Source organism: Pecten maximus, chromosome 4, assembly GCF_902652985.1.
Source record: "Pecten maximus chromosome 4, xPecMax1.1, whole genome shotgun sequence".
Lineage (NCBI taxonomy): Eukaryota > Metazoa > Mollusca > Bivalvia > Pectinida > Pectinidae > Pecten > Pecten maximus.
In genome coordinates this window covers 51,708,336-51,734,750 of record NC_047018.1, presented here as the reverse complement: position 1 = coordinate 51,734,750, position 26,415 = coordinate 51,708,336, and the positions used below count along the sequence as shown (strand labels likewise).

The window sequence follows — 26,415 nt, the reverse complement described above, 5'->3', positions numbered from 1 at the left end:
CTCTAGACAGATGACCCACGACCTCCACACTCTAGACGGATGACCCACGACCTCCACACTCTAGACAGATGACCAGGCTGGGATTCCGTCCTAGACCTCCACGCTCTAGACGGATGACCCACGACCTCCACACTCTAGACGGATGACCAGGTTGGGATTCCGTCCCACAACCTCCACACTCTAGACAGATGACCCACGACCTCCACACTCTAGACGGATGACCCACGACCTCCACACTCTAGACGGATGACCCACGACCTCCACACTCTAGACGGATGACCCACGACCTCCACACTCTAGACAGATGACCCACAACCTCCACACTCTAGACAGATGACCCACGACCTCCACACTCTAGACAGATGACCCACGACCTCCACACTCTAGACAGATGACCCACGACCTCCACACTCTAGACAGATGACCCACGACCTCCACACTCTAGACGGATGACCAGGCTGGGATTCCGTCCCACAACCTCCACACTCTAGACGGATGACCCACGACCTCCACACTCTAGACATATGACCCACGACCTCCACACTCTAGACAGATGACCCACGACCTCCACACTCTAGACAGATGACCCACGACCTCCACACTCTAGACAGATGACCCACGACCTCCACACTCTAGACAGATGACCAGGCTGGGATTCAGTCCTATGACCTCCACACTCTAGACGGATGACCCACGACCTCCACACTCTAGACAGATGACCCACGACCTCCACACTCTAGACAGATGACCAGGCTGGGATTCAGTCCCGCGACCTCCACACTCTAGACATATGACCCACGACCTCCACACTCTAGACATATGACCCACGACCTCCACACTCTAGACAGATGACCAGGCTGGGATTCAGTCCCACGACCTCCACACTCTAGACAGATGACCCACGACCTCCACACTCTAGACAGATGACCCACGACCTCCACACTCTAGACAGATGACCCATGACCTCCACACTCTAGACAGATGACCAGGCTGGGATTCAGTCCCACAACCTCCACACTCTAGACATATGACCCACGACCTCCACACTCTAGACATATGACCCACGACCTCCACACTCTAGACGGATGACCCACGACCTCCACACTCTAGACGGATGACCCACGACCTCCACACTCTAGACGGATGACCCACGACCTCCACACTCTAGACAGATGACCCACAACCTCCACACTCTAGACAGATGACCCACGACCTCCACACTCTAGACAGATGACCCACGACCTCCACACTCTAGACAGATGACCCACGACCTCCACACTCTAGACAGATGACCCACAACCTCCACACTCTAGACAGATGACCCACGACCTCCACACTCTAGACGGATGACCAGGCTGGGATTCCGTCCCACAACTTCCACACTCTAGACGGATGACCCACGACCTCCACACTCTAGACATATGACCCACGACCTCCACACTCTAGACAGATGACCCACGACCTCCACACTCTAGACAGATGACCCACGACCTCCACACTCTAGACAGATGACCCACGACCTCCACACTCTAGACAGATGACCAGGCTGGGATTCAGTCCTATGACCTCCACACTCTAGACAGATGACCCACGACCTCCACACTTTAGACGGATGACCCATGACCTCCACACTCTAGACGGATGACCCACGACCTCCACACTCTAGACAGATGACCCACGACCTCCACACTCTAGACAGATGACCAGGCTGGGATTCAGTCCCGCGACCTCCACACTCTAGACATATGACCCACGACCTCCACACTCTAGACATATGACCCACGACCTCCACACTCTAGACAGATGACCAGGCTGGGATTCAGTCCCACGACCTCCACACTCTAGACAGATGACCCACGACCTCCACACTCTAGACAGATGACCCACAACCTCCACACTCTAGATAGATGACCCATGACCTCCACACTCTAGACAGATGACCAGGCTGGGATTCAGTCCCACAACCTCCACACTCTAGACATATGACCCACGACCTCCACACTCTAGACATATGACCCACGACCTCCACACTCTAGACAGATGACCCACGACCTCCACACTCTAGACAGATGACCCACGACCTCCACACTCTAGACAGATGACCCACGACCTCCACACTCTAGACATATGACCCACGACCTCCACACTCTAGACATATGACCCACGACCTCCACTCTCTAGACAGATGACCCACAACCTCCACAATCTAGACAGATGACCCACGACCTCCACTCTGTAGACAGATGACCCACGACCTCCACACTCTAGACAGATGACCCACGACCTCCTCACTCTAGACAAATGACCCACGACCTCCACACTCTAGACAGATGACCAGGCTGGGATTCAGACCCACAACCTCCACACTCTAGACAGATGACCCACGACCTCCACACTCTAGACAGATGACCCACGACCTCCACACTCTAGACAAATGACCCACGACCTCCACACTCTAGACAGATGACCCACGACCTCCACACTCTAGACAGATGACCCACGACCTCCACACTCTAGACAGATGACCCACAACCTCCACACTCTAGACAGATGACCCACAACCTCCACAATCTAGACAGATGACCCACGACCTCCACACTCTAGACAAATGACCCACGACCTCCTCACTCTAGACAGATGACCCACGACCTCCACACTCTAGACAGATGACCAGGCTGGGATTCAGACCCACAACCTCCACACTCTAGACAGATGACCCACGACCTCCACACTCTAGACAGATGACCCACGACCTCCACACTCTAGACATATGACCCACGACCTCCACACTCTAGACAGATGACCCACGACCTCCACACTCTAGACATATGACCCACGACCTCCACACTCTAGACAGATGACCCACGACCTCCTCACTCTAGACAGATGACCCACGACCTCCACACTCTAGACAGATGACCCACGGCCTCCACACTCTAGACAGATGACCCACGACCTCCACACTCTAGACAGATGACCCACGACCTCCACACTCTAGACAAATGACCCACGACCTCCACACTCTTGACAGATGACCAATGACCTCCACTCTCTAGAAGGATGACCAGGCTAAGATTCAGTCCCACTGCCTTCACACTCAGATCCTCTAACCTTTTGAGCGACCTACATTCATAGACACCAATGTTCAGCCCTGTCAAATTCTGCTTCCTTGTTCTCCTTCTACAAAGTCTACAACCCAAAGTCACATCCTACACAACCTTATTTGAGTATTTAGTTGGACACCAAATGTGACAGGGAAAATGCTATAAAATGAACAGACTAGAAACAGCTAGACTTACACTTAAATCATTTGAGCTATCTGGTTGTTGGCGCCCAGCCCAGTCCAGCTCTGCTACAGAAATATAGGATATCTCTTAATCAAGCTGATAAATGAACCAAGTATAATTGATTTAACAGCTCAGACTCATCCTTTTATTTCACAGCTTTTGTCTTTATTGCCAATAGAGGTATTACATTCCTCCGACCAGCACAGATGTATTTTGGGACTGACCATCATTTTACACACATTACACGGATCAGTTGGTACTAATACCGCAGTGATAGAGAGGTGTGCCGGCCTTATGGCTGTTATTTTGGAAGCAGGACACACACCTGTGTTTCAGATACTGGACCTGGCTACCTATTTGGATTGGTTGGACAAACTGTATACATCTAGTCAGGTGAGGAATCATACCATTGATGTATAGCATTTCATGAACAACGAACACCCAAACGACACATACCAACAACAAACACCCAAACAACACATACCAACAACAAACACCCAAACGACACATACCAACAACACATACCCAAACGACACATACCAACAACACATACCCAAACGACACATACCAACAACAAACACCCAAACGACACATACCAACAACAAACACCCAAACGACACATACCAACAACAAACACCCAAACGACACATACCAACAACACATACCAACAACACATACCAACAACACATACCCAAACGACACATACCAACAACAAACACCCAAACGACACATACCAACAACAAACACCCAAACGACACATACCAACAACAAACACCCAAACGACACATACCAACAACAAACACCCAAACGACACATACCAACAACAAACACCCAAACGACACATACCAACAACAAACACCCAAACGACACATACCAACAACAAACACCCAAACGACACATACCAACAACACACACCCAAACGACACATACCAACAACAAACACCCAAACGACACATACCAACAACAAACACCCAAACGACACATACCAACAACAAACACCCAAACGACACATACCAACAACACACACCCAAACGACACATACCAACAACAAACACCCAAACGACACATACCAACAACAAACACCCAAACGACACATACCAACAACAAACACCCAAACGACACATACCAACAACAAACACCCAAACGACACATACCAACAACAAACACCCAAACGACACATACCAACAACAAACACCCAAACGACACATACCAACAACACATACCCAAACGACACATACCAACAACAAACACCCAAACGACACATACCAACAACAAACACCCAAACGACACATACCAACAACAAACACCCAAACGACACATACCAACAACAAACACCCAAACGACACATACCAACAACAAACACCCAAACGACACATACCAACAACAAACACCCAAACGACACATACCAACAACAAACACCCAAACGACACATACCAACAACAAACACCCAAACGACACATACCAACAACAAACACCCAAACGACACATACCAACAACACATACCCAAACGACACATACCAACAACACATACCCAAACGACACATACCAACAACACATACCCAAACGACACATACCAACAACAAACACCCAAACGACACATACCAACAACAAACACCCAAACGACACATACCAACAACACATACCCAAACGACACATACCAACAACAAACACCCAAACGACACATACCAACAACAAACACCCAAACGACACATACCAACAACAAACACCCAAACGACACATACCAACAACAAACACCCAAACGACACATACCAACAACACATACCCAAACGACACATACCAACAACACATACCAACAACACATACCAACAACAAACACCCAAACGACACATACCAACAACAAACACCCAAACGACACATACCAACAACAAACACCCAAACGACACATACCAACAACACATACCCAAACGACACATACCAACAACAAACACCCAAACGACACATACCCAAACAACACATACCAACAACACATACCAACAACACATACCAACAACAAACACCCAAACAACACATACCAACAACACATACCCAAACAACACATACCAACATAACATTAAATTCTCCACCTGATTAATTTCTTGTCATCATTGGCAAAGGTTTAATGTTCAAAGCTAACCACTTTTTATAAAAAATACAGAATATATTTATAAATATTATTGCATAATACGCACTTTATTGAAGAATATGCTGTGGATAAGGTGATGCTATACAAAATTAATTTTTCTATTGAAGAAAATAATAATAATCCAGAATCTCACCTCCTGGAAACCTTGTAGTATAGACCATTGTATTGTAGGCCTTTGTCTCCATGGAGATGAGGATGAGACTGTTACTGGAGGTGACCTGTAGGACTGTGGTGTTAGATTACAGGGCTGTCACCAAACTCTCAAGTTACACCGACAAGGTATGTACGATATGGCTCTCCCCGACAAGGTATGTACGATATGACTCTCCCCGACAAGGTATGTACGATATGGCTCTCCCCGACAAGGTATGTACGATATGGCTCTCCCCGACAAGGTATGTACGATATGGCTCTCCCCGACAAGGTATGTACGATATGGCTCTCCCCGACAAGGTATGTACGATATGGCTCTCCCCGACAAGGTATGTACGATATGGCTCTCCCCGACAAGGTATGTACGATATGGCTCTCCCCAATAAAGTGGTCATTCACATTGTATGATCACATTCTCCTTAGTTACGATTGTGTACAGTAAAAGTGCCCTGAAAAAGTGTAAAGAGGAAGAAGCTCTGTATAAAGACTGTTTCTGGCTCCCTCAGGGGCCTATGGGGTAGGGCTCAATAGGCAAGATGTAATTGCGAATTCTTGAAATACTTCTTCTTCTGAATGAATAAGAGGATTTGGTCTAAAGTATCCATGGGTGCAGGGGGCTGCGGTGGCTGAGTGGTTAAGGTGTCCCAACACTTTATCACTAGCCCTCCACCTCAGGGTTGCGAGTTCGAAACCTACGTGGAGCAGTTGCCAGGTACTGACCGTAGGCCGGTGGTTTTTCTCTGGGTACTTCAGCTTTCCTCCACCTCCAAACCCGGCAAATCCTTAAATGACCCTGGCTGTTAATAGGACGTTAAACAAAATAACCCAAACCAAAGCAGGGGATCTTTTTTTATAAACAATAGGTCTGACCCCCAGAGGTTGACGGAATGGGTCCCTTCTTTGATTCTTCTTCTTCGATGTGAATGATAGGATTACACCCCTGTTTGGTCTGGATCATCCTTGGGTTAAGGGGAAGATATAAAAAACAGATCTCCGCTCTCCATGGATTGGAGGGCCAGGCCAAAAGAAATACCATATTAGTACTTTTGAGCTGTTTTTGACATATTTAGCATTGAATCACTTAAAATGGGGTTTGATTGCAATGCATGGTACTGTAGTTACAGGTTTCAAATATGGGAAAGTATTTGTGATATAACTCTAGAGTGTTTTGCCGTAATCACCGAAATTCATATGAGCGATGCAGTCCTCATGGACTATTTGTTTAATTGTCTTTTTAACAATTGTGAAAACTGTATAGACCACTTTATATATACCAATTATATAATAGTATACATTGATTATTTTCTGCATATCATAGTACAGGAGTTATCTACTTAATAACAAAAAAATCACTCACGACCAGGCTATGATGATGTGGTCTGACGTGTGTTTTATCAATCGTTGATGAGATGTGACAGGATTAAAATGATATAGCGAGGTAAGTGTACAGACACACATTTATAAAAATTATAATAACAAGCACATTCTTCTTGTTCCAGATCAGGGAAAAGATAGCAGACTTTCAGAGAAGGAATATTGATAACAGTTTGGATGGTTGTATGATCATAGCTTCTTGCTGTCTAAACCAGCTAGAAAAAGTACGTCTTTTGTCACCTGTCCGTTAATTAGCTCACCTGGTCCGAAGGACCAAGGTAAGCTTATGCCATACCATGGCGTCCGGCGTCCGGCATCCGTCGTTCGTTCGCTGCCTGTCTGTCGTCCATCCGTCAACAATTATCTTGTTCTTCGTAACCGTTGATCAGAATTAGACAAAATCTGACTGATAGCATTATATCATGGGGTGGAGATGACAAATTGTACAAACGGTGGGTGGGGCTGCAGGGCGGCGCCAAAAAGGGTCAATTTGGCTTAATTGATATAAACGACTTCTTCTATAGAACTAAGCAATGGATATCACTCATATTTGTCTGGAAGCATCGTTATTGGGTGGGGATTAAAAATTGTACATATGGTGTGGCTGACCCCTTGGAGGATTGAGTGGCAAGATCAAAAAGGGTCAATTTCGCTAAATTAGCGACTAATCTCTGAAACTAAGCAATGGATATCACTCATATATGATAGGTAAAATCCTTATTGGGAGGGGATCAAAATTTTACAAATGGTGAGACTGATCATCCGGGGCCTGAGGGACAGGGCCAAAAGGGGTCAGGGCCAAAAAGGGTAAGTTTGGCTAAATTGCTATTAACAATTATCAATCATATTTGACTGAGCAAACCTAGGGGTTGGGGATTCAAAAATTATGAATGGTCCAGCTGACCCTCAGGGGCTCAGGGGCTGAGGGACTGGGTCTAAACGAGCAAGCATTTTAGACACATTCTCCAGGTATTGCTCTCATTTAGATAATTATCCTGTTCCAAAATGTTGGGGTCAAAATCACAAAGGCATCTGAAATAAAACAACCAATTTGTTGTTGTTGTTGTTGTTGGGGGGGGGGGGGGGGGGGGGGGGGGGGGGGGGAGTTAGGGTTTAAAATGTGATTTTAAAATAAAGAAAAATCAGAGATATTGTATAATAGGTATTGTATTTTTGTTGACTAGTTGCTGAACAAGTCCTTCATACCTGCCAATGTGAGAGAAATCTGTGAAGCCTGCCTTACGCAGCTCATCAGTGTGACGATGAAGTTTGTTACCTCTACTAACAATGATCCAACAGGGCTTCCGTTGGCTGCCATCAATTGTTATACAACAGCTTTGAAATGCTGTCCCTTCTCGGAGGAGGTGACAGTAAAGACAGTCCAGGACAGTTTCGACCTAATGCTGAAATGGTCTTTGAAAGCTCTACAACAGGTAATATTTATTGCTACATGTCTGAGATTGACATTAAACTGATTTATTTAACCAAATTATATTGTGATCTTTAATGCAATTCTATAACGATGTGCAGACAAACTGGTTTTTTTTTTCAATTTGAAACATGATTTGTACCACAGTTACGTTTTTTTGTTTTTTTTTGGTCTTTCCATTTTTTTGCAAAATTGAAACAAGACATACATCACAGCATATTCAGCTACTGTACAATTGTATAAAATTGTGCATATATCAAGCTTATATTCATCTGTAAATCCATATACCACATGTGCCTGTTCCTAAATGTAAGTTCTATATTTTACATTATACAGGACGATGCCAGTGAGAGTAGCCAATCAGAAGCCCTGAATCTTTTATCTGTGATCTGCTGTAACCATGGTAACCTAACGGAGCGGTTCACTACAGACCACAAATATCTGGTCTGGGACATACTTATGGACAAGTTTAAAAGGATACTGGTGTCACAGAAAACAACAGATGATGGTCTGGTGTCACAGAAAACAACAGATGATGGTCTGGTGTCACAGAAAACAACAGATGATGGTCTGGTGTCACAGAAAACAACAGATGATGGTCTGGTGTCACAGAAAACAACAGATGATGGTCTGGTGTCACAGAAAACAACAGACTCTATGGATAGTGTTGATGTAGAAACTGACCAACCGTCTCTACCTAATTGGAGAGTTCATAGGAGGATACTTCTGTACAACGGTCAGTTAACTGACCACCACTGGACACCTGTCATCTTGACCCAGCTCCAGGAGACTGTGGCTGCTCTGGTGCCTTCCTGTGAAACTGACCAGTTCCAGGCTATGATAAACAGCCTCCTTAACCAAACCGTGGGTATTTAATGAAATATTTATCTGTCACCCAAATTATATTCCATATCGACTGTATACTACCATTTGGTAACAGTTCAATGCTTATATTTACATTCATAAAGATTTTTTTATTTACTGTAGGTTATGAACACGTTTAAATTTGCCGCTTACCCTATCACTGACGTCATCAAGCTCAAATACCGGAACAGCCGAAATTTCCAGAAGGAATAATATAGTCCCTCATGACGTTAATAGTAGACACATATAATGGTTTTTGCACAAATTTGGCTTTCTTTTATATTTCATATACCTTTGTAGGTATCGTCAAATCGTTAACCAAACCATGGGTGTTAAATGATAAATAGCCTCCTTAACCAAACCATGGGTGTTTAATGATAAACAGTCTCCTTAACCAAACCATGGGTGTTTATAATGATAAACAGTCTCCTTAACCAAACCGTGGGTGTTTATAATGATAAATAGCCTCCTTAACCAAACCGTGGGTGTTTATAATGATAAACAGTCTCCTTAACCAAACCGTGGGTGTTTATAATGATAAACAGTCTCCTTAACCAAACCGTGGGTGTTTATAATGATAAATAGCCTCCTTAACCAAACCGTGGGTGTTTATAATGATAAACAGTCTCCTTAACCAAACCGTGGGTGTTTATAATGATAAATAGCCTCCTTAACCAAACCGTGGGTGTTTATAATGATAAACAGTCTCCTTAACCAAACCGTGGGTGTTTATAATGATAAATAGCCTCCTTAACCAAACCGTGGGTGTTTATAATGATAAATAGCCTCCTTAACCAAACCGTGGGTGTTTATAATGATAAATAGCCTCCTTAACCAAACCGTGGGTGTTTATAATGATAAACAGTCTCCTTAACCAAACCGTGGGTGTTTAATGATAAATAGCCTCCTTAACCAAACCGTGGGTGTTTATAATGATAAATAGCCTCCTTAACCAAACCGTGGGTGTTTATAATGATAAATAGCCTCCTTAACCAAACCGTGGGTGTTTATAATGATAAACAGTCTCCTTAACCAAACCGTGGGTGTTTAATGATAAATAGCCTCCTTAACCAAACCGTGGGTGTTTATAATGATAAACAGTCCCCTTAACCAAACCGTGGGTGTTTAATGATAAATAGTCTCCTTAACCAAACCGTGGGTGTTTAATGATAAATAGCCTCCTTAACCAAACCGTGGGTGTTTATAATGATAAATAGCCTCCTTAACCAAACCGTGGGTGTTTATAATGATAAACAGTCTCCTTAACCAAACCGTGGGTGTTTATAATGATAAATAGCCTCCTTAACCAAACCGTGAGTGTTTATAATGATAAATAGTCTCCTTAACCAAACCGTGGGTGTTTATAATGATAAATAGCCTCCTTAACCAAACCGTGGGTGTTTATAATGATAAATAGCCTCCTTAACCAAACCGTGAGTGTTTATAATGATAAATAGTCTCCTTAACCAAACCGTGGGTGTTTATAATGATAAATAGCCTCCTTAACCAAACCGTGGGTGTTTATAATGATAAATAGCCTCCTTAACCAAACCGTGGGTGTTTATAATGATAAATAGCCTCCTTAACCAAACCGTGGGTGTTTATAATGATAAATAGTCTCCTTAACCAAACCGTGGGTGTTTATAATGATAAATAGCCTCCTTAACCAAACCGTGGGTGTTTATAATGATAAATAGCCTCCTTAACCAAACCGTGGGTGTTTATAATGATAAATAGTCTCCTTAACCAAACCGTGGGTGTTTATAATGATAAATAGCCTCCTTAACCAAACCGTGGGTGTTTATAATGATAAATAGCCTCCTTAACCAAACCGTGAGTGTTTATAATGATAAATAGTCTCCTTAACCAAACCGTGGGTGTTTATAATGATAAATAGCCTCCTTAACCAAACCGTGGGTGTTTATAATGATAAATAGCCTCCTTAACCAAACCGTGGGTGTTTAATGATAAACAGTCTCCTTAACCAAACCGTGGGTGTTTATAATGATAAATAGTCCTCCTTAACCAAACCGTGGGTGTTTATAATGATAAATAGCCTCCTTAACCAAACCGTGGGTGTTTATAATGATAAATAGTCTCCTTAACCAAACCGTGGGTGTTTATAATGATAAATAGCCTCCTTAACCAAACCGTGGGTGTTTATAATGATAAATAGCCTCCTTAACCAAACCGTGGGTGTTTATAATGATAAATAGCCTCCTTAACCAAACCGTGGGTGTTTATAATGATAAATAGCCTCCTTAACCAAACCGTGGGTGTTTATAATGATAAATAGCCTCCTTAACCAAACCGTGGGTGTTTAATGATAAATAGTAGGGTGACTTTACAATGTAACATTCTGATACAAAGATGTGTAATAGTTGTTGATGATTTGTAAGGACAGGGGAGATATATAGATGCTTTAATCTTTGAAATCATGATCATGTGGTTTGTATTTTTAGCTAATGCTTAGTTGACTCCATTTGTAGGGTATGGAACACGTGGAGACAGGGATACAACAGCTGACATCCATTCTATACATCTGGCAGCAACTCCTCAACTTTGACTTGTCGCCAGAACAGAGCTGTGTGGTAGTTCATGCCGTGAAGAATGTAAGTGATACAGATAGCTGTATTTATACTCCCTTTCCGTCAACTTAGTAAGAGGGAGAAAATGCAGTAATCACTTCATCTGTGTCTGTATCCTTCAATCTATTAGTGTTATCTTTGTGTGCAAAATATCACATGAACCTCCGGAACTCCTGAATTATTTTATATACCATATATATATGATGTCTACATCTACACTTGATCAGCTTTTGTTGGTCAAGGTTGAAAGTCCCACTTTAAAATAAAAAGCTGCATTCAAGATATCTCTTGAACCCTTGGACAGATTTCTTTGTTTAGATTTGGGGGTTGGTTGGTTATTCTTTGTTTAGATTTGGGGGTTGGTTGGTATATCTTTGTTTAGATTTGGGGGTTGGTTGGTATATCTTTGTTTAGATTTGGGGGTTGGTTGGTATATCTTTGTTTAGATTTGGGGGTTGGTTGGTATATCTTTGTTTAGATTTGGGGGTTGGTTGGTATATCTTTGTTTAGATTTGGGGGTTGGTTGGTATATCTTTGTTTAGATTTGGGGGTTGGTTGGTATATCTTTGTTTAGATTTGGGGGTTGGTTGGTATATCTTTGTTTAGATTTGGGGGTTGGTTGGTATATCTTTGTTTAGATTCGGGGGTTGGTTGGTATATCTTTGTTTAGATTTGAGGGTTGGTTGGTATATCTTTGTTTAGATTTGGGGGTTGGTTGGTTATATCTTTGTTTAGATTTGGGGGTTGGTTGGTATATCTTTGTTTAGATTTGGGGGTTGGTTGGTATATCTTTGTTTAGATTTGGGGGTTGGTTGGTATATCTTTGTTTAGATTTGGGGGTTGGTTGGTATATCTTTGTTTAGATTTGGGGGTTGGTTGGTATATCTTTGTTTAGATTTGGGGGTTGGTTGGTATATCTATGTAAGCTTTGGTAGTGGGAGATGTTATAGAAGTATGTATATATACAGGTTACACAGGATTTTTCTCAATATTCATATGTATACATAAGTTCCCATTGGTCCCTAATTGTACTCATCTGATTTTGTGTTTGATCATTTGGTTCAAATGTTACTCCTATATGGGCGTAAACATCAATTTGCTTAATTATAATTATTATAGCTCTTAGATGTATAGTCTTTTTGTGTGTATACAGTTTTTATACGCCCGACGAAAAACGGGACGTATTATGTTATCATGTTGGCGGGCGGGCCGGCGGGTGGGTGGGCACATACATATGGTGTCCGGACCATAACTCCAATACTACTCCATACTTGACACAAATATACATCTTGATGAGCCGGAGCGTTGCATACCAAAATCATGCCCCTAACCCCCGTATTTGCGGAGTTATTCCCCTTTGACGATTTTACTTGTCCGGACCATAACTCCAATGCTACTCGACCCAGGCTCTTCATACTTGACACACATATACATCTTGATGAGCCGGAGCTCATGCCCCTTACCCCTGTATTTGCGGAGTTAATCCCCTTTGATGATTTTGTTATTGCTCACCATTCACTTAATAATGGTATTAGGAGGCTGATTCTTTGCAAAGAGGTTCTTTTAATGTATATATTCTGTATATAAACATGTGAACTAATTTTTGTGTTGTTGTGTCTAAACCAAGGTTTTCCCATTTTTGCAACATATATACATCTCATCATTTAAAGTTGCCCTTCGGTTTCGACTACACACCATTATGTGTATCAATATCTCCGTCCAACTTTCCAACAATGATACTTCATCTTAAAGCATTACAACCTGTGAAACTACCCCCTTCCAAGTGTCAAATATTGCGGCGGGCGTATGTTGTGGCCCTCCAACGGGCCCTTGTTGTGTGTGTATACAGTTTTTGTGTGTGTATACAGTTTTTGTGTGTGTATACAGTTTTTGTGTGTGTATACAGTTTTTGTGTGTATACAGTTTTTGTGTGTGTATACAGTTTTTGTGTGTGTACACAGTTTTTGTGTGTGTATACTGTTTTTGTTTTTGTGTGTGTGTATACAGTTTTTGTGTGTGTATACTGTTTTTGTTTTTGTGTGTGTGTATACAGTTTTTGTGTGTGTATACTGTTTTTGTTTTTGTGTGTGTATACAGTTTTTGTGTGTGTATACTGTTTTTGTTTTTGTGTGTGTGTTATACAGTTTTTGTATATGTATACAGTTTTCGTATGTGTATACAGTTTTCGTATGTGTATACAGTTTTTGAGTTCCTGATGGATTCTAAGGCAACACGTCCACTTGTGTGTAATTTAAAGTTCATGATCCTTGTGTCTTTGTAGTTGATGTTGAACTGTGTGTCACTGTTACAACACCTACACTGTTCAGACGATGAAAGGTTGATCAGTTCTCTGGCCGTCCCCATACTCACAACACAGGTCCGGATGCTGGAGTTAGGGCCTGTAAGTATATACATTATATCTCTGGAGAAGTACGCTTGTTTGTATCGTATTATGCTGTATTCTTGGTTAAATCTGAATAAAATATGATTAGATAACTAGGTATGGTATGAACCGAGTAAAATTTGATTAGATAACTAGATATGATATGAACCGAGTAAAATATGATTAAGTGAGAGAAATGAGCATAGTAAGAGAGGATATGGTGAAATGTTGGTTATAGTTATTATGGAATGTACTCAGAAGTATGGTACAATCAAATGAACTGTTTAAGTAAGGTACAATCAAATGAACTGTTTAAGTAAGGTACAATCAAATGAATTGTTTAAGTACGGTACAATCAAATGAACTGTTTATACGGTACAATCAAATGAACTGTTTAAGTACTGTACAATCAAATGAACTGTTTAAGTACTGTACAATCAAATGAATTGTTTAAGTATGGTACAATCAAATGAACTGTTTAAGTATGGTACAATCAAATGAACTGTTTATACGGTACAATCAAATGAACTGTTTAAGTACTGTACAATCAAATGAATGTTAAGTACGGTACAATCAAATGAATTGTTTGTTGTTGGAGGCAAATGTAAATTTTGAGAAATCTCATTATCATTCTTTGATGTTTTCGTTGAATATATTACCCTTACTCGATCACCGGCCATGTAAAATGGAAATGGATGGTATGTGTTTGTTAATGTAACAATGCCTGTATGGGAGAGAGGCTTACATATCAATCAATGACTTTAGTACATGAATATATCATGGGTTAATTTGAATCACTTACCACCCAACTGACCACCACGGTCACCTGTCTGTACTAACTGACCACCATGGTCACCTGTCTGTACTCCTAACTGACCACCATGGTCACCTGTCTGTACTCCTAACTGACCACTATGGTCATCTGTCTGTACTAACTGACCACCATGGTCAACTGTCTGTACTCATAACTGACCAACATGGTCAACTGTCTGTACTAAATGACCACCATGGTCACCTGTCTGTACTCCTAACTGACCACCATGTTCACCTGTCTGTACTAACTGACCACTATGGTCACCTGTCTGTACTAACTGACCACCATGGTCACCTGTCTGTACTCCTAACTGACCACCATGGTCACCTGTCTGTGCTCGTAACTGACCACCATGGTCACCTGTCTGTACTCGTAACTGACCACCATGGTCACCTGTCTGTACTCCTAACTGACCACCGTGGTCACCTGTCTGTACTCCTAACTGACCACCATGGTCACCTGTCTGTACTAACTGACCACCATGGTCACCTGTCTGTACTCCTAACTGACCACCATGGTCACCTGTCTGTACTCCTAACTGACCACCGTGGTCACCTGTCTGTACTCCTAACTGACCACCGTGGTCACCTGTCTGTACTTCTTTGTTGTAGAAACTGATGTCGTCACACACCGCCTCTCTGACCCTCCATTGTTGCCAGTTCATTCCCCTGGATGGCAGAACAAGCTTTGTCCCAGCATTCCACGCTGTGTACAACGTTCTGAACGCGTTGTTGGTCCACCACACAAATACTGTTTACCAAGTTATTCCCTCTTTCCTCAGCAGTACAAAACATATCCTTTCACACATAAAAACTGGTCTTGTTGAAAACTGATATCAGTTCTTGTCTGGGCAAATATTCCAAAACTAGCAGATTTTAAAGAAAAGGTGTCGCAACTTGATGTTATGTTTTCCAATTTTGATATGACTTTTTGTTTAAACATCCTAACAATCACCTAAATGATTGGCAAGTTATTTTCAGCAAGTGTCTGTGTACTTGTATAATCAGTCCACCATGTATGACCAGGGCTTTTTTTGGGCCGAATTTCAGCCCTATTCCCCACGGTAAAATTGGATATTTTTCCCAATCTGACCAGTTAAAATCCCCAATCGAATGATCTATAAAAAAATTATGTCTTTAAAAATCAGGATGATGTCGTCCCGCCTACGTTTTAATGGTTATTCTGGCCTGATAAAGGGAGATAATGCTCTAGAGTCTAAATAAATACAGCATGGATCCATGTTTGTGTCTACTTGTTATTTTTACCATTATGTCCATTTTTCCTAATTTACCTGTTGCCGTACATTTTTTCCCAATCCCAAAGTAGATCAGTATATGATGTATGACCAGTATATCATGTATGACCATGTTTGACCAGTATACATATGTATATCATGTATGACCAGTATATTATGTAGCCGTACATATTTTGGGATATATCGGAGATTATCGGTACAACCAGTTTCCCCATCAGATTTATTATGTAACTGATTTCCTTCAAACTAAGTATAATCCAAAGGACATATAGATTTTATTACACTTCATACCTATAATGTTATAAACAGAATATATTATAAACTGTATGTATTTTCCTTAACTATGTCACGGCTGTTAAAAGTGGTGGTAAACCGTGGGGACCAGGAGAGGATTGGACAGGATCAGGACAAATTAACCAAGCTGATTGGCTGTGCCCTTCTCTTTGATAGGTATAGTATTGATGACTATGTAAAACTTTACACTGGATTAGGTTTATACTAAGTCGGGTGGTCAGTAATGTAAAACTATACACTGTATTATATTTATACTTTGTTGTGGGGATCAGTAATGTAAAACTGCACACTGTATTATATTTATACTAAGTCGGGGAGGTCAGTAATGTAAAACTGCACACTGTATTATATTTATACTTAGTCGTGGGGGTCAGTAATGTAAAACTGTACACTGTATTATATTTATACTAAGTCGGGTGGTCAGTAATGTAAAACTGCACACTGTATTATATTTATACTTAGTCGTGGGGATCAGTAATGTAAAACTGTACACTGTATTATATTTATACTTAGCAGGGTGTCAGAAATGTAACACTGTATTATATTTATACTTAGTAGGGTGTCAGTAATGTAAAACTATACACTGTATTATATTTATACTTAGTTGTGGGGGACAGAAATGTAAAACTGTACACTGTATTATATTTATACTTAGTAGGGTGGTCAGTAATGTAAAACTATACACTGTATTATATTTATACTTAGTTGTGGGGATCAGTAATGTAAAACTGTACAATGTATTATATTTATACTTAGTAGGGTGTCAGTAATGTAAAACTGTACACTGTATTATATTTATACTTTGTCGTGGGGATCAGTAATGTAAAACTATACACTGTATTATATTTATACTTAGTCGTGGGGGACAGAAATGTAAAACTGTACACTGTATTATATTTATACTTAGTCGGGTGGTCAGTAATGTAAAACTGTATTATATTTATACTTAGTAGGGTGTCAGAAATGTAACACTGTATTATATTTATACTTAGTCGTGGGGGTCAGTAATGTAAAACTGTACACTGTATTATATTTATACTTAGTCGTGGGGGTCAGAAATGTAACACTGTACACTGTATTATATTTATACTAAGTCGGGTGGTCAGTAATGTAAAACTGTATTATATTTATACTTAGTCGTGGGGATCAGTAATGTAAAACTGTACACTGTATTATATTTATACTTAGTCGTGGGGGTCAGTAATGTAAAACTATACACTGTATTATATTTATACTTTGTCGTGGGGATCAGTAATGTAAAACTGTACACTGTATTATATTTATACTTTGTCGTGGGGATCAGTAATGTAAAACTGTACACTGTATTATATTTATACTTAGTCGTGGGGGTCAGAAATGTAACACTGTACACTGTATTATATTTATACTAAGTCGGGTGGTCAGTAATGTAAAACTGTATTATATTTATACTTAGTCGTGGGGATCAGTAATGTAAAACTGTACACTGTATTATATTTATACTAAGTCGGGTGGTCAGTAATGTAAAACTGTACACTGTATTATATTTATACTTAGTCGTGGGGGTCAGTAATGTAAAACTATACACTGTATTATATTTATACTTTGTCGTGGGGATCAGTAATGTAAAACTGTACACTGTATTATATTTATACTTAGTAGGGTGTCAGTAATGTAACACTGTACACTGTATTATATTTATACTTAGTCGTGGGGGTCAGTAATGTAAAACTGTACACTGTATTATATTTATACTTAGTAGGGTGTCAGTAATGTAACACTGTACACTGTATTATATTTATACTTAGTCGTGGGGGTCAGTAATGTAAAACTGTATTATATTTATACTTAGTCGTGGGGGTCAGTAATGTAAAACTGTACACTGTATTATATTTATACTTAGTCGTGGGGGTCAGTAATGTAAAACTGTACACTGTATTATATTTATACTTAGTCGTGGGGGTCAGTAATGTAAAACTGTACACTGTATTATATTTATACTTTGTCGTGGGGATCAGTAATGTAAAACTGTACTCTGTATTATATTTATACTAAGTCGGGTGGTCAGTAATGTAAAACTGTACACTGTATTATATTTATACTTAGTCGTGGGTGTCAGTAATGTAAAACTGTACACTGTATTATATTTATACTTAGTCGTGGAGTCAGTAATGTAAAACTGTACACTGTATTATATTTATACTTAGTAGGGTGTCAGTAATGTAAAACTGTACACTGTATTATATTTATACTTAGTAGGGTGTCAGTAATGTAAAACTGTACACTGTATTATATTTATACTTAGTAGGGTGTCAGTAATGTAAAACTGTACACTGTATTATATTTATACTTAGTAGGGTGTCAGTAATGTAAAACTGTACACTGTATTATATTTATACTTAGTAGGGTGTCAGTAATGTAAAACTGTACACTGTATTATATTTATACTTAGTCGTGGGGATCAGTAATGTAAAACTGTACACTGTATTATATTTATACTTAGTCGTGGGGATCAGTAATGTAAAACTGTACACTGTATTATATTTATACTTAGTAGGGTGTCAGTAATGTAAAACTGTACACTGTATTATATTTATACTTAGTCGTGGAGTCAGTAATGTAAAACTGTACACTGTATTATATTTATACTTAGTCGTGGAGTCAGTAATGTAAAACTGTACACTGTATTATATTTATACTTAGTCGTGGAGTCAGTAATGTAAAACTGTACACTGTATTATATTTATACTTAGTCGTGGGGGTCAGTAATGTAAAACTGTACACTGTATAATATTCAGAAATGTACATTGTGTTTCAGGTTGTGTCAACTTATCGGTACACATAAACGTGACTTTAGTAAAGTAGCGGGTTACCTGGTGTCGGATTACGTGGGTGAAGTTCAAAAGGTCACTCTACATCCTGATGTCAAGGTCAGTCAATATAGAAAGGTCACAGCAACACAATGTTAATTATTTAAGATTAAGCTGTAGAATGGTCAAAGAATTCCTTTCGATGGGTTGAAATAAAACAAAAGATATCATTATGATATCCTCTTTACTGTCAACCAATGTTTTCATGGTACAATGGATTTCATTCGATGCTCTTTAATGACGAGAGTTCAGTTGGTTTGATGCATTATGGGTAATGACAGGAAGTGTAATATATGTCACAACTTCTCATTCACTTTTATTAGCTCACCTGCCCGAAGGGCAAGTGAGCTTATGCCGTGGCGCGGCGTCCGTCGTCCGTCCGGCGTCCGTCCGGCGTCAACTTTTCCATTCAAGCAACTTCTTCTCAATAACCAAAAGGCCCAGAGACCTAATATTGGGCCTGTAGCATGCTGGGGTGAAGGGCTACCAAGTTTGTTCAAATGAATAACGTTGACCTTCATTCAAGGTCACAGGGGTCAAAAAGGCTAAAATCTTTAAACGACTTCTTCTCAATAACCAAGAGTCCCAGAGAGTTGATATTAGGTCTGTAGCATGCTGGGGTGAAGGGCTACCAAGTTTGTTCAAATGAATGACCTTGACTTTCATTCAAGGTCACAGGGGTCAAATATGCTAAAAAAAAATTAAACGACTTCTTCTAATTAGCCAAAAGACCCAGGGACTTGATATTGGGTCTGTAGCATGCTGGGGTGAAGGGCTACCAAGTTTGTTCAAATGAATGACCTTGACCTTCATTCAAGGTCACAGGAGTCAAAAAGGCTAAAATATTTAAACGACTTCTTCTCAATAACCAACAGATCCAGAGACCTAATATTTGGTCTGCAGCATGCTAGGGTGAAGGGCTCCCAAGTTTGTTCAAATGAATGACCTTGACCTTCATTCAAGGTCACAGGAGTCAAAAAGGCTAAAATATTTGAACGACTTCTTCTCAATAACCAAGAGGCCCAGGGAGTTGATATTTGGCCTGAAGCATGCTGGGGTGAAGGGCTACCAAGTTTGTTCAAATGAATGACCTTGCCCTTCATTCAAGGTCACAGGAGTCAAAAAGGCTAAAATCTTTAAACAGCTTCTTCTCAATAACCAACAGATCCAGAGACCTAATATTTGGCCTGCAGCATGCTAGGGTGAAGGGCTCCCAAGTTTGTTCAAATGAATGGCCTTGACCTTCATTCAAGGTCACAGGAGTCAAAAAGGCTAAAATCTTTAAATGACTTCTTCTCAATAACCAAGAGGCCCAGGGAGTTGATATTTGGTCTGTAGCATGCTGGGGTAAAGGGCTACCAAGTTTGTTGAAATGAATGACCTTGACCTTCATTCAAGGTCACAGGAGTCAAAAAGGCTAAAATCTTTAAACAACTTCTTCTCAATAACCAAGAGTCCCAGAGACCTAATATTTGGCCTGTAGCATGCTGGGGTGAAGGGCTCCCAAGTTTGTTCAAATGAATGACCTTGATCTTCATTCAAGGTCACAGGAGTCAAAAAGGCTGAAATCTTTAAACGACTTCTTCTCAATAACCAAGAGTCCCAGGGAGTTGATATTGGGTCTGTAGCATGCTGGGGTAAAGGGCTACCAAGTTTGTTCACATGAATGACCTTGATCTTTATTCAAGGTCACAGGAGTCAAAAAGGCTAAAATCTTTAAACGACTTCTTCTCAATAACCAACAGTCCCAGGGAGTTGATATTGGGTCTGTAGCATGCTGGGGTGAAGGGCTACCTAGTTTGTTCAAATGAATGACCTTGACCTTCATTCAATGTCACAGGGACCAAACAGGCTAAAATCTTTAAACGACTTCTTCTCAATAACCAAGAGTCTCAGGGAGTTGATATTGGGTTTGTAGCATGCTGCGGTAAAGGGCTACCAAATTTGTTCAAATGAATGACCTTGACCTTCATTCAAGGTCACAGGGGTCAAAAAGGCTAAAATATTTAAACAACTTCTTCTCAATAACCAACAGTCCCAGAGACCTAATATTTGGCCTGTAGCATGCTGGGGTAAAGGGCTACCAAGTTTGTTCAAATGAATGACCTTGATCTTCATTCAAGGTCACAGGAGTCAAAAAGGCTAAAATCTTTAAACGACTTCTTCTCAATAACCAAGAGTCCCAGGGAGTTGGTATTAGGTCTGTAGCATGCTTGGGTAAAGGGCTACCAAGTTTGTTGAAATGAATGACCTTGACCTTCATTCAAGGTCACAGGGGTCAAAAAGGCTAAAATCTTGAAGCATGCTTTCAAATAACTGCAGGATCCATATATGAAAAGATCACTGCATTGCAGGTGAGCGATTTGGGCCCATTGGGCCCTTGTTCGGTCATCTGAGACGAAGTCTAATCTAATCGCCTTTTATTCGGTCATCTGAGACGAAGTCTAATCTAATCACCTTTTGTCCGTCATCGTGCGTTTGTAAACAATTTATATTTTTGATTTCTTCTTCAAAACTGCTTAATCAAAGTCAGTGAAATTTGGCAGAAAGCTTCTATGGCTGAAGGTCAACCAAAATTGCGAAGTATATTATCCCCACCCCCCAGGGGCATGCGGGGTTGGACCAAAAATGGTAAAATTGACTAAAACTTCAAAATTCTTCTTCTCTACTCTCAGATATGGTAGAATCAAACACTTTTCATAGATGGAAGGGTCTTATGGTGCTTTACCAAAATTGTGAATTTCATGACCCTGGGGTCTCATGTTTTTCCCTGGAGAGGGGTTAACTTTACTATAGTTTATATAGAAAAATCACAATTTTGACTATTATTTGTTGGATTTGTATTGGAACTCATCCTAACCTGGTTAACATTATCAGCATGGGATAACAGTTTGATGGTATGCACATGCTGGCCCTGACTGACCCCCAGGGACTGGTGGGCTGGGTTAAAAAGGGTCAAATTGACTGAAATTTCAAAAATCTTCTTCTCCATACCCATATAAGATAGAATCAAATACTTTTCAAAGATGGAAGGGTCTAATGGTGCTTTACTTAAATTGTGAATTTCATGACCCTGGGGTCTCACGTTTGCCCATTGGGAGGGGGTAAACTTTGCTATAGTTTATATAGGGAAATCACATTTTTGACTATCATTTGTTAGCTCACCCGGACCGAAGGACCAAGATGAGCTTATGCCATACAGTGGCATTCGTCGTCCGTACGCCGTCCGTCAACAATTGACTTCTTCATAACCACCTATCAGAATTTGACCAAATTTTGTGAAAAGCATCGCTATGGGGTGGGGACTCAAAATTGTACAAATGGTGGGGCTGACCCCCCGGGGGTCTTAGGGGCGGGGCCAAAGGGTCAATTTGGCTAATTGATATAAACGACTTCTTCTCTGACACAAGCTCTGTATATTTTACATTCTCCGATAGTATCCCATGGGGTAGGGATTCCCAAATTGTACAATGTTGGGGGCTGACCCCCTCTGGGGGCTAGGGGGTGGAGGGGGGGGGGGGGGGGGGGGGGGGGGGGGGAGGGTAGGGTCAAAAGGAGTCAATTGGTTCCTCTGAAACTAAGCAATGGATATCACTCACATTTGTATGGTAGCAATCCCTTTGTGGTTGCGCTCAAAGTCAATTTCATTTCATGGATTAATTGTACTTTTTGACATAAAAACCACATTTGTATGGTAGCATGGTTATGGGATGGGTATTCAAAATTGTGCAAATGTTGGGGTTAACTTCCCGGGGGCTGAGGGGTGGGGCCAAAAGGGGGTCAATTTGGCTGAATTGACATTTTTAGAATTACAATAAAACCAATGTACATTTGTTTCATATCTCATGAAACCAGGTGAGCGAAGCAGGCCCTCTGGGCCTCTTGTTTGATTTCTGTTGGAACATTCTGAAGTCATTCTAACTTTCTTAAAATTATCAGTATGGGATGACAGCTTAATGATATGCACATGTTGGCCCTGACTGACCCCTAGGAATGATGGGTGGGGCCTAAAAAGGGTCAATTAGATTAACCTGAAATATTTCAAATCTCAGGTGACCGTTAAGGCCCATTGGCCTCTTGTTTCACATTATGTGAAGGGTTGGAAATTGTGGCTATAAACACACAGAAGAGTACACTTGATATTTGTCTTCTGTGGCTGTGAATCAGGTACATATGTTATGAATCGGGTACATATGTTATTAATTATAGTAATGTTGATTTCGTTTACAGAAGACCCTTGTTCCTGCCGTGTACAAGCTACTGGACCTCTGCGACCGATTTACTATTTCCCAACTCCACACTGTTCTACAAACAGGTGTGAAGGAAGTGTTCAAGATTCTTTATGAAGACTATACAAAGTATTTCAAATACAATGAGAAATCCTGAGAAAACCCTTCGAATAGGACTTACTGAAGTATCAAGGAAAATTCTGAGGAAGGGGAGACAACTCTCACAGTCCTAAGCAAGGTTTTCATCAACTACTCCCCAGGTAACATGAGGAGTTCCAACGCTTTATAGGCTCGAGTTCCAGACCAAGAATCAGTATTTGATTGATGGAACGTTGATGAAAAGACATATTCAACACAGAATTATCAAAAATGAAACTATGGAGTGTTAGAGATATAGAAATCAATGTCCTCTATTTCCCATTGTGTAAGGAGAGATATGACTGTCACATGTCCAATGTTGAGTTGGATTAATAAAAGAGAAATAAAAGAAATAGAAGATCCAATGATATCATACAGAAGTTCCTCCTGATCGATTACAGCTGTGTTGATTTTCACATTAGACTGAAGAATATCTGTGATATACACGGGTTACATCAGTTCATTTTCACAAAGAATACAATAAAAGTATCATCTGTTATCCCTGTTTATTTCATTTCTATTTCAAGATATTGATATTATATTGAGAAATCCGTGGTTTGTCATCGATCTGTCAGTCTTTTTAGCGCAATTTCTTGAGAAGTGCTTGAAGTATTTTTCTCAAATATCATAATTATGTAAGTTCCGCTCCTAACTGTCTCCATTTGATATCAAGTCTGATCCAGTAAATGGCAAGTCGTCAGATCAATTTTATTCAAACTTGGTCAAGTGGGGGAACTCGCGCATATTCTTTAAGACATTAAGTGTATCCAGAACCATTACATTGTAGACTTAATTATGGATTCTGATTGGTCAAAATTGAAAATTGAGTAAAAAATTGATATTAATGTTTTGAAGGATGGCAAATACAATGGTTTTATTTTCTAAAATGATAGATGTAATTTGATTGTTCTGGTAGCCATGAAAAACGTAATGATAAGAAAAGTTTAATCTGGGGTACTCCACCAATTTAAAAGAAACTACACAGGATTGTAAGGACAATGTACAGATGTGTTTTCTGGTTAACACGGTAGGTTTTCTGGTTACCATGGTAGGTTTTCTGGTTACCAAGTAGGTTTTCTGGTTATCAAGTAGGTTTTCTGGTTACCAAGTAGGTTTTCTGGTTACCATGGTAGGTTTTCTGGTTACCAAGGTTTTCTGGTTACGGTAGGTTTTCTAGTTACCACGGTAGGTTTTCTGGTTAACATGTAGGTTTTCTGGTTACCAAGTAGGTTTTCTGGTTACCAAGTAAGTTTTCTGGTTACCATGTAGGTTTTCTGGTTACCAAGTAGGTTTTCTGGTTACCAAGTAGTGTCTGGTTACCATGGTAGGTTTTCTGGTTACCACAGTAGGTTTTCGGGTTACCAAGGTTTTCTGGTTACCATGGTAGGTTTTCTGATTACCACGATAGGTTTTCTGGTTACCACGTTAGGTTTTCTGATTACCACGGTAGGTTTTCTGATTACCACGATAGGTTTTCTGGTTACCATGGTAGGTTTTCTGATTACCACGATAGGTTTTCTGGTTACCATGGTAGGTTTTCTGATTACCATGGTAGGTTTTCTGATTACCACGATAGGTTTTCTGATTATCACGGTAGGTTTTCTGATTACCACGGTAGGTTTTCTGATTACCACGATAGGTTTTCTGGTTACCATGGTAGGTTTTCTGATTACCACGATAGGTTTTCTGATTACCACGGTAGGTTTTCTGATTACTACTGGTAGGTTTTCTGGTTACTATGGTAGGTTTTCTGATTACCACGTTAGGGTTTCTCATTACTATGGTAGGTTTTCTGTATCAACATACTTATATGTATGATTCACTCATTTCTATAGCTGTAGGATTTGTTCCCCCACCCCTAGTTAATGTAAGACTCCACCAGCGAGGACACGTTTGAGTAATTCAACTCGGATTTCGTAATTTTTTTACTAAAATGTGATTTAAAGGCGGTGTCCACTTATCATTATTAGTCAGGAATTCCGATCTCTCATCAACAACAGAAAGACAGAAATAATAGCAGGGAAGATCCCCTTTGAAAAACAAGAAACTGAAGATAAAATCCATTGTATTTGATAATGGCGATTTGAGACACTGACTCCATACATAAATTGTATATTGTTTTAAATGACAAATTTACTGGTAATGAAATTTCTTGAAATAATTTAATAATTTAAGCTTAAAGGGACATCACGGTAAAAACGTTTCAATTTTCAATGAATGTACGCCTTTTGTTCATTTCCAGTTATGTTTCTGTGCTGTCCCAATGTTCACAGTCGATCCTCATGTCCAGCTTGACCACTTGATTTAGTTGGGAATCCCCCTCTAAATTTAGCGCGGAAATTATTTTTAAATCATCACGTAACTGTTTTGAAATCGAGGCAACACAAACACACGATAGTTTACAAGGCGAATTGGATTAGTTGGACAACGATATTATACAGTGGTTTAAATGTTAAATAACACGTTCTGTATATATTCCGGCACATATATTTATGTGTAAATAAGTGTAAACACCGTACATATAGTATAGTGACAGTAGCGATGTACTGGTACAGACTGTATAAATATTACCGAGTTTTTGTAAATATTACCGAGATTGTCATGACCTACTATCC

General features: G+C 40.4%; 1 protein-coding gene across 1 annotated transcript in view; it reads left to right on the top strand.

The window, feature by feature from the left end:
• Window positions 1-24,299, top strand: part of LOC117326381 (unhealthy ribosome biogenesis protein 2 homolog) — a 66,687-nt gene extending 42,388 nt beyond the window's left edge. Inside the window, exons 19-29 of the mRNA XM_033883115.1 lie at window positions 3,444-3,680; window positions 5,602-5,709; window positions 7,083-7,181; window positions 8,142-8,390; window positions 8,723-9,250; window positions 11,740-11,862; window positions 14,120-14,239; window positions 15,647-15,827; window positions 16,641-16,740; window positions 19,382-19,493; window positions 23,664-24,299. Coding sequence (XP_033739006.1) covers window positions 3,444-3,680; window positions 5,602-5,709; window positions 7,083-7,181; window positions 8,142-8,390; window positions 8,723-9,250; window positions 11,740-11,862; window positions 14,120-14,239; window positions 15,647-15,827; window positions 16,641-16,740; window positions 19,382-19,493; window positions 23,664-23,819 — 2,013 coding nt within the window. The 3' untranslated portion in view covers window positions 23,820-24,299. The remainder of the gene's footprint in view (window positions 1-3,443; window positions 3,681-5,601; window positions 5,710-7,082; window positions 7,182-8,141; window positions 8,391-8,722; window positions 9,251-11,739; window positions 11,863-14,119; window positions 14,240-15,646; window positions 15,828-16,640; window positions 16,741-19,381; window positions 19,494-23,663) is intronic.
• The last annotated feature ends 2,116 nt before the right edge of the window (window positions 24,300-26,415 follow it).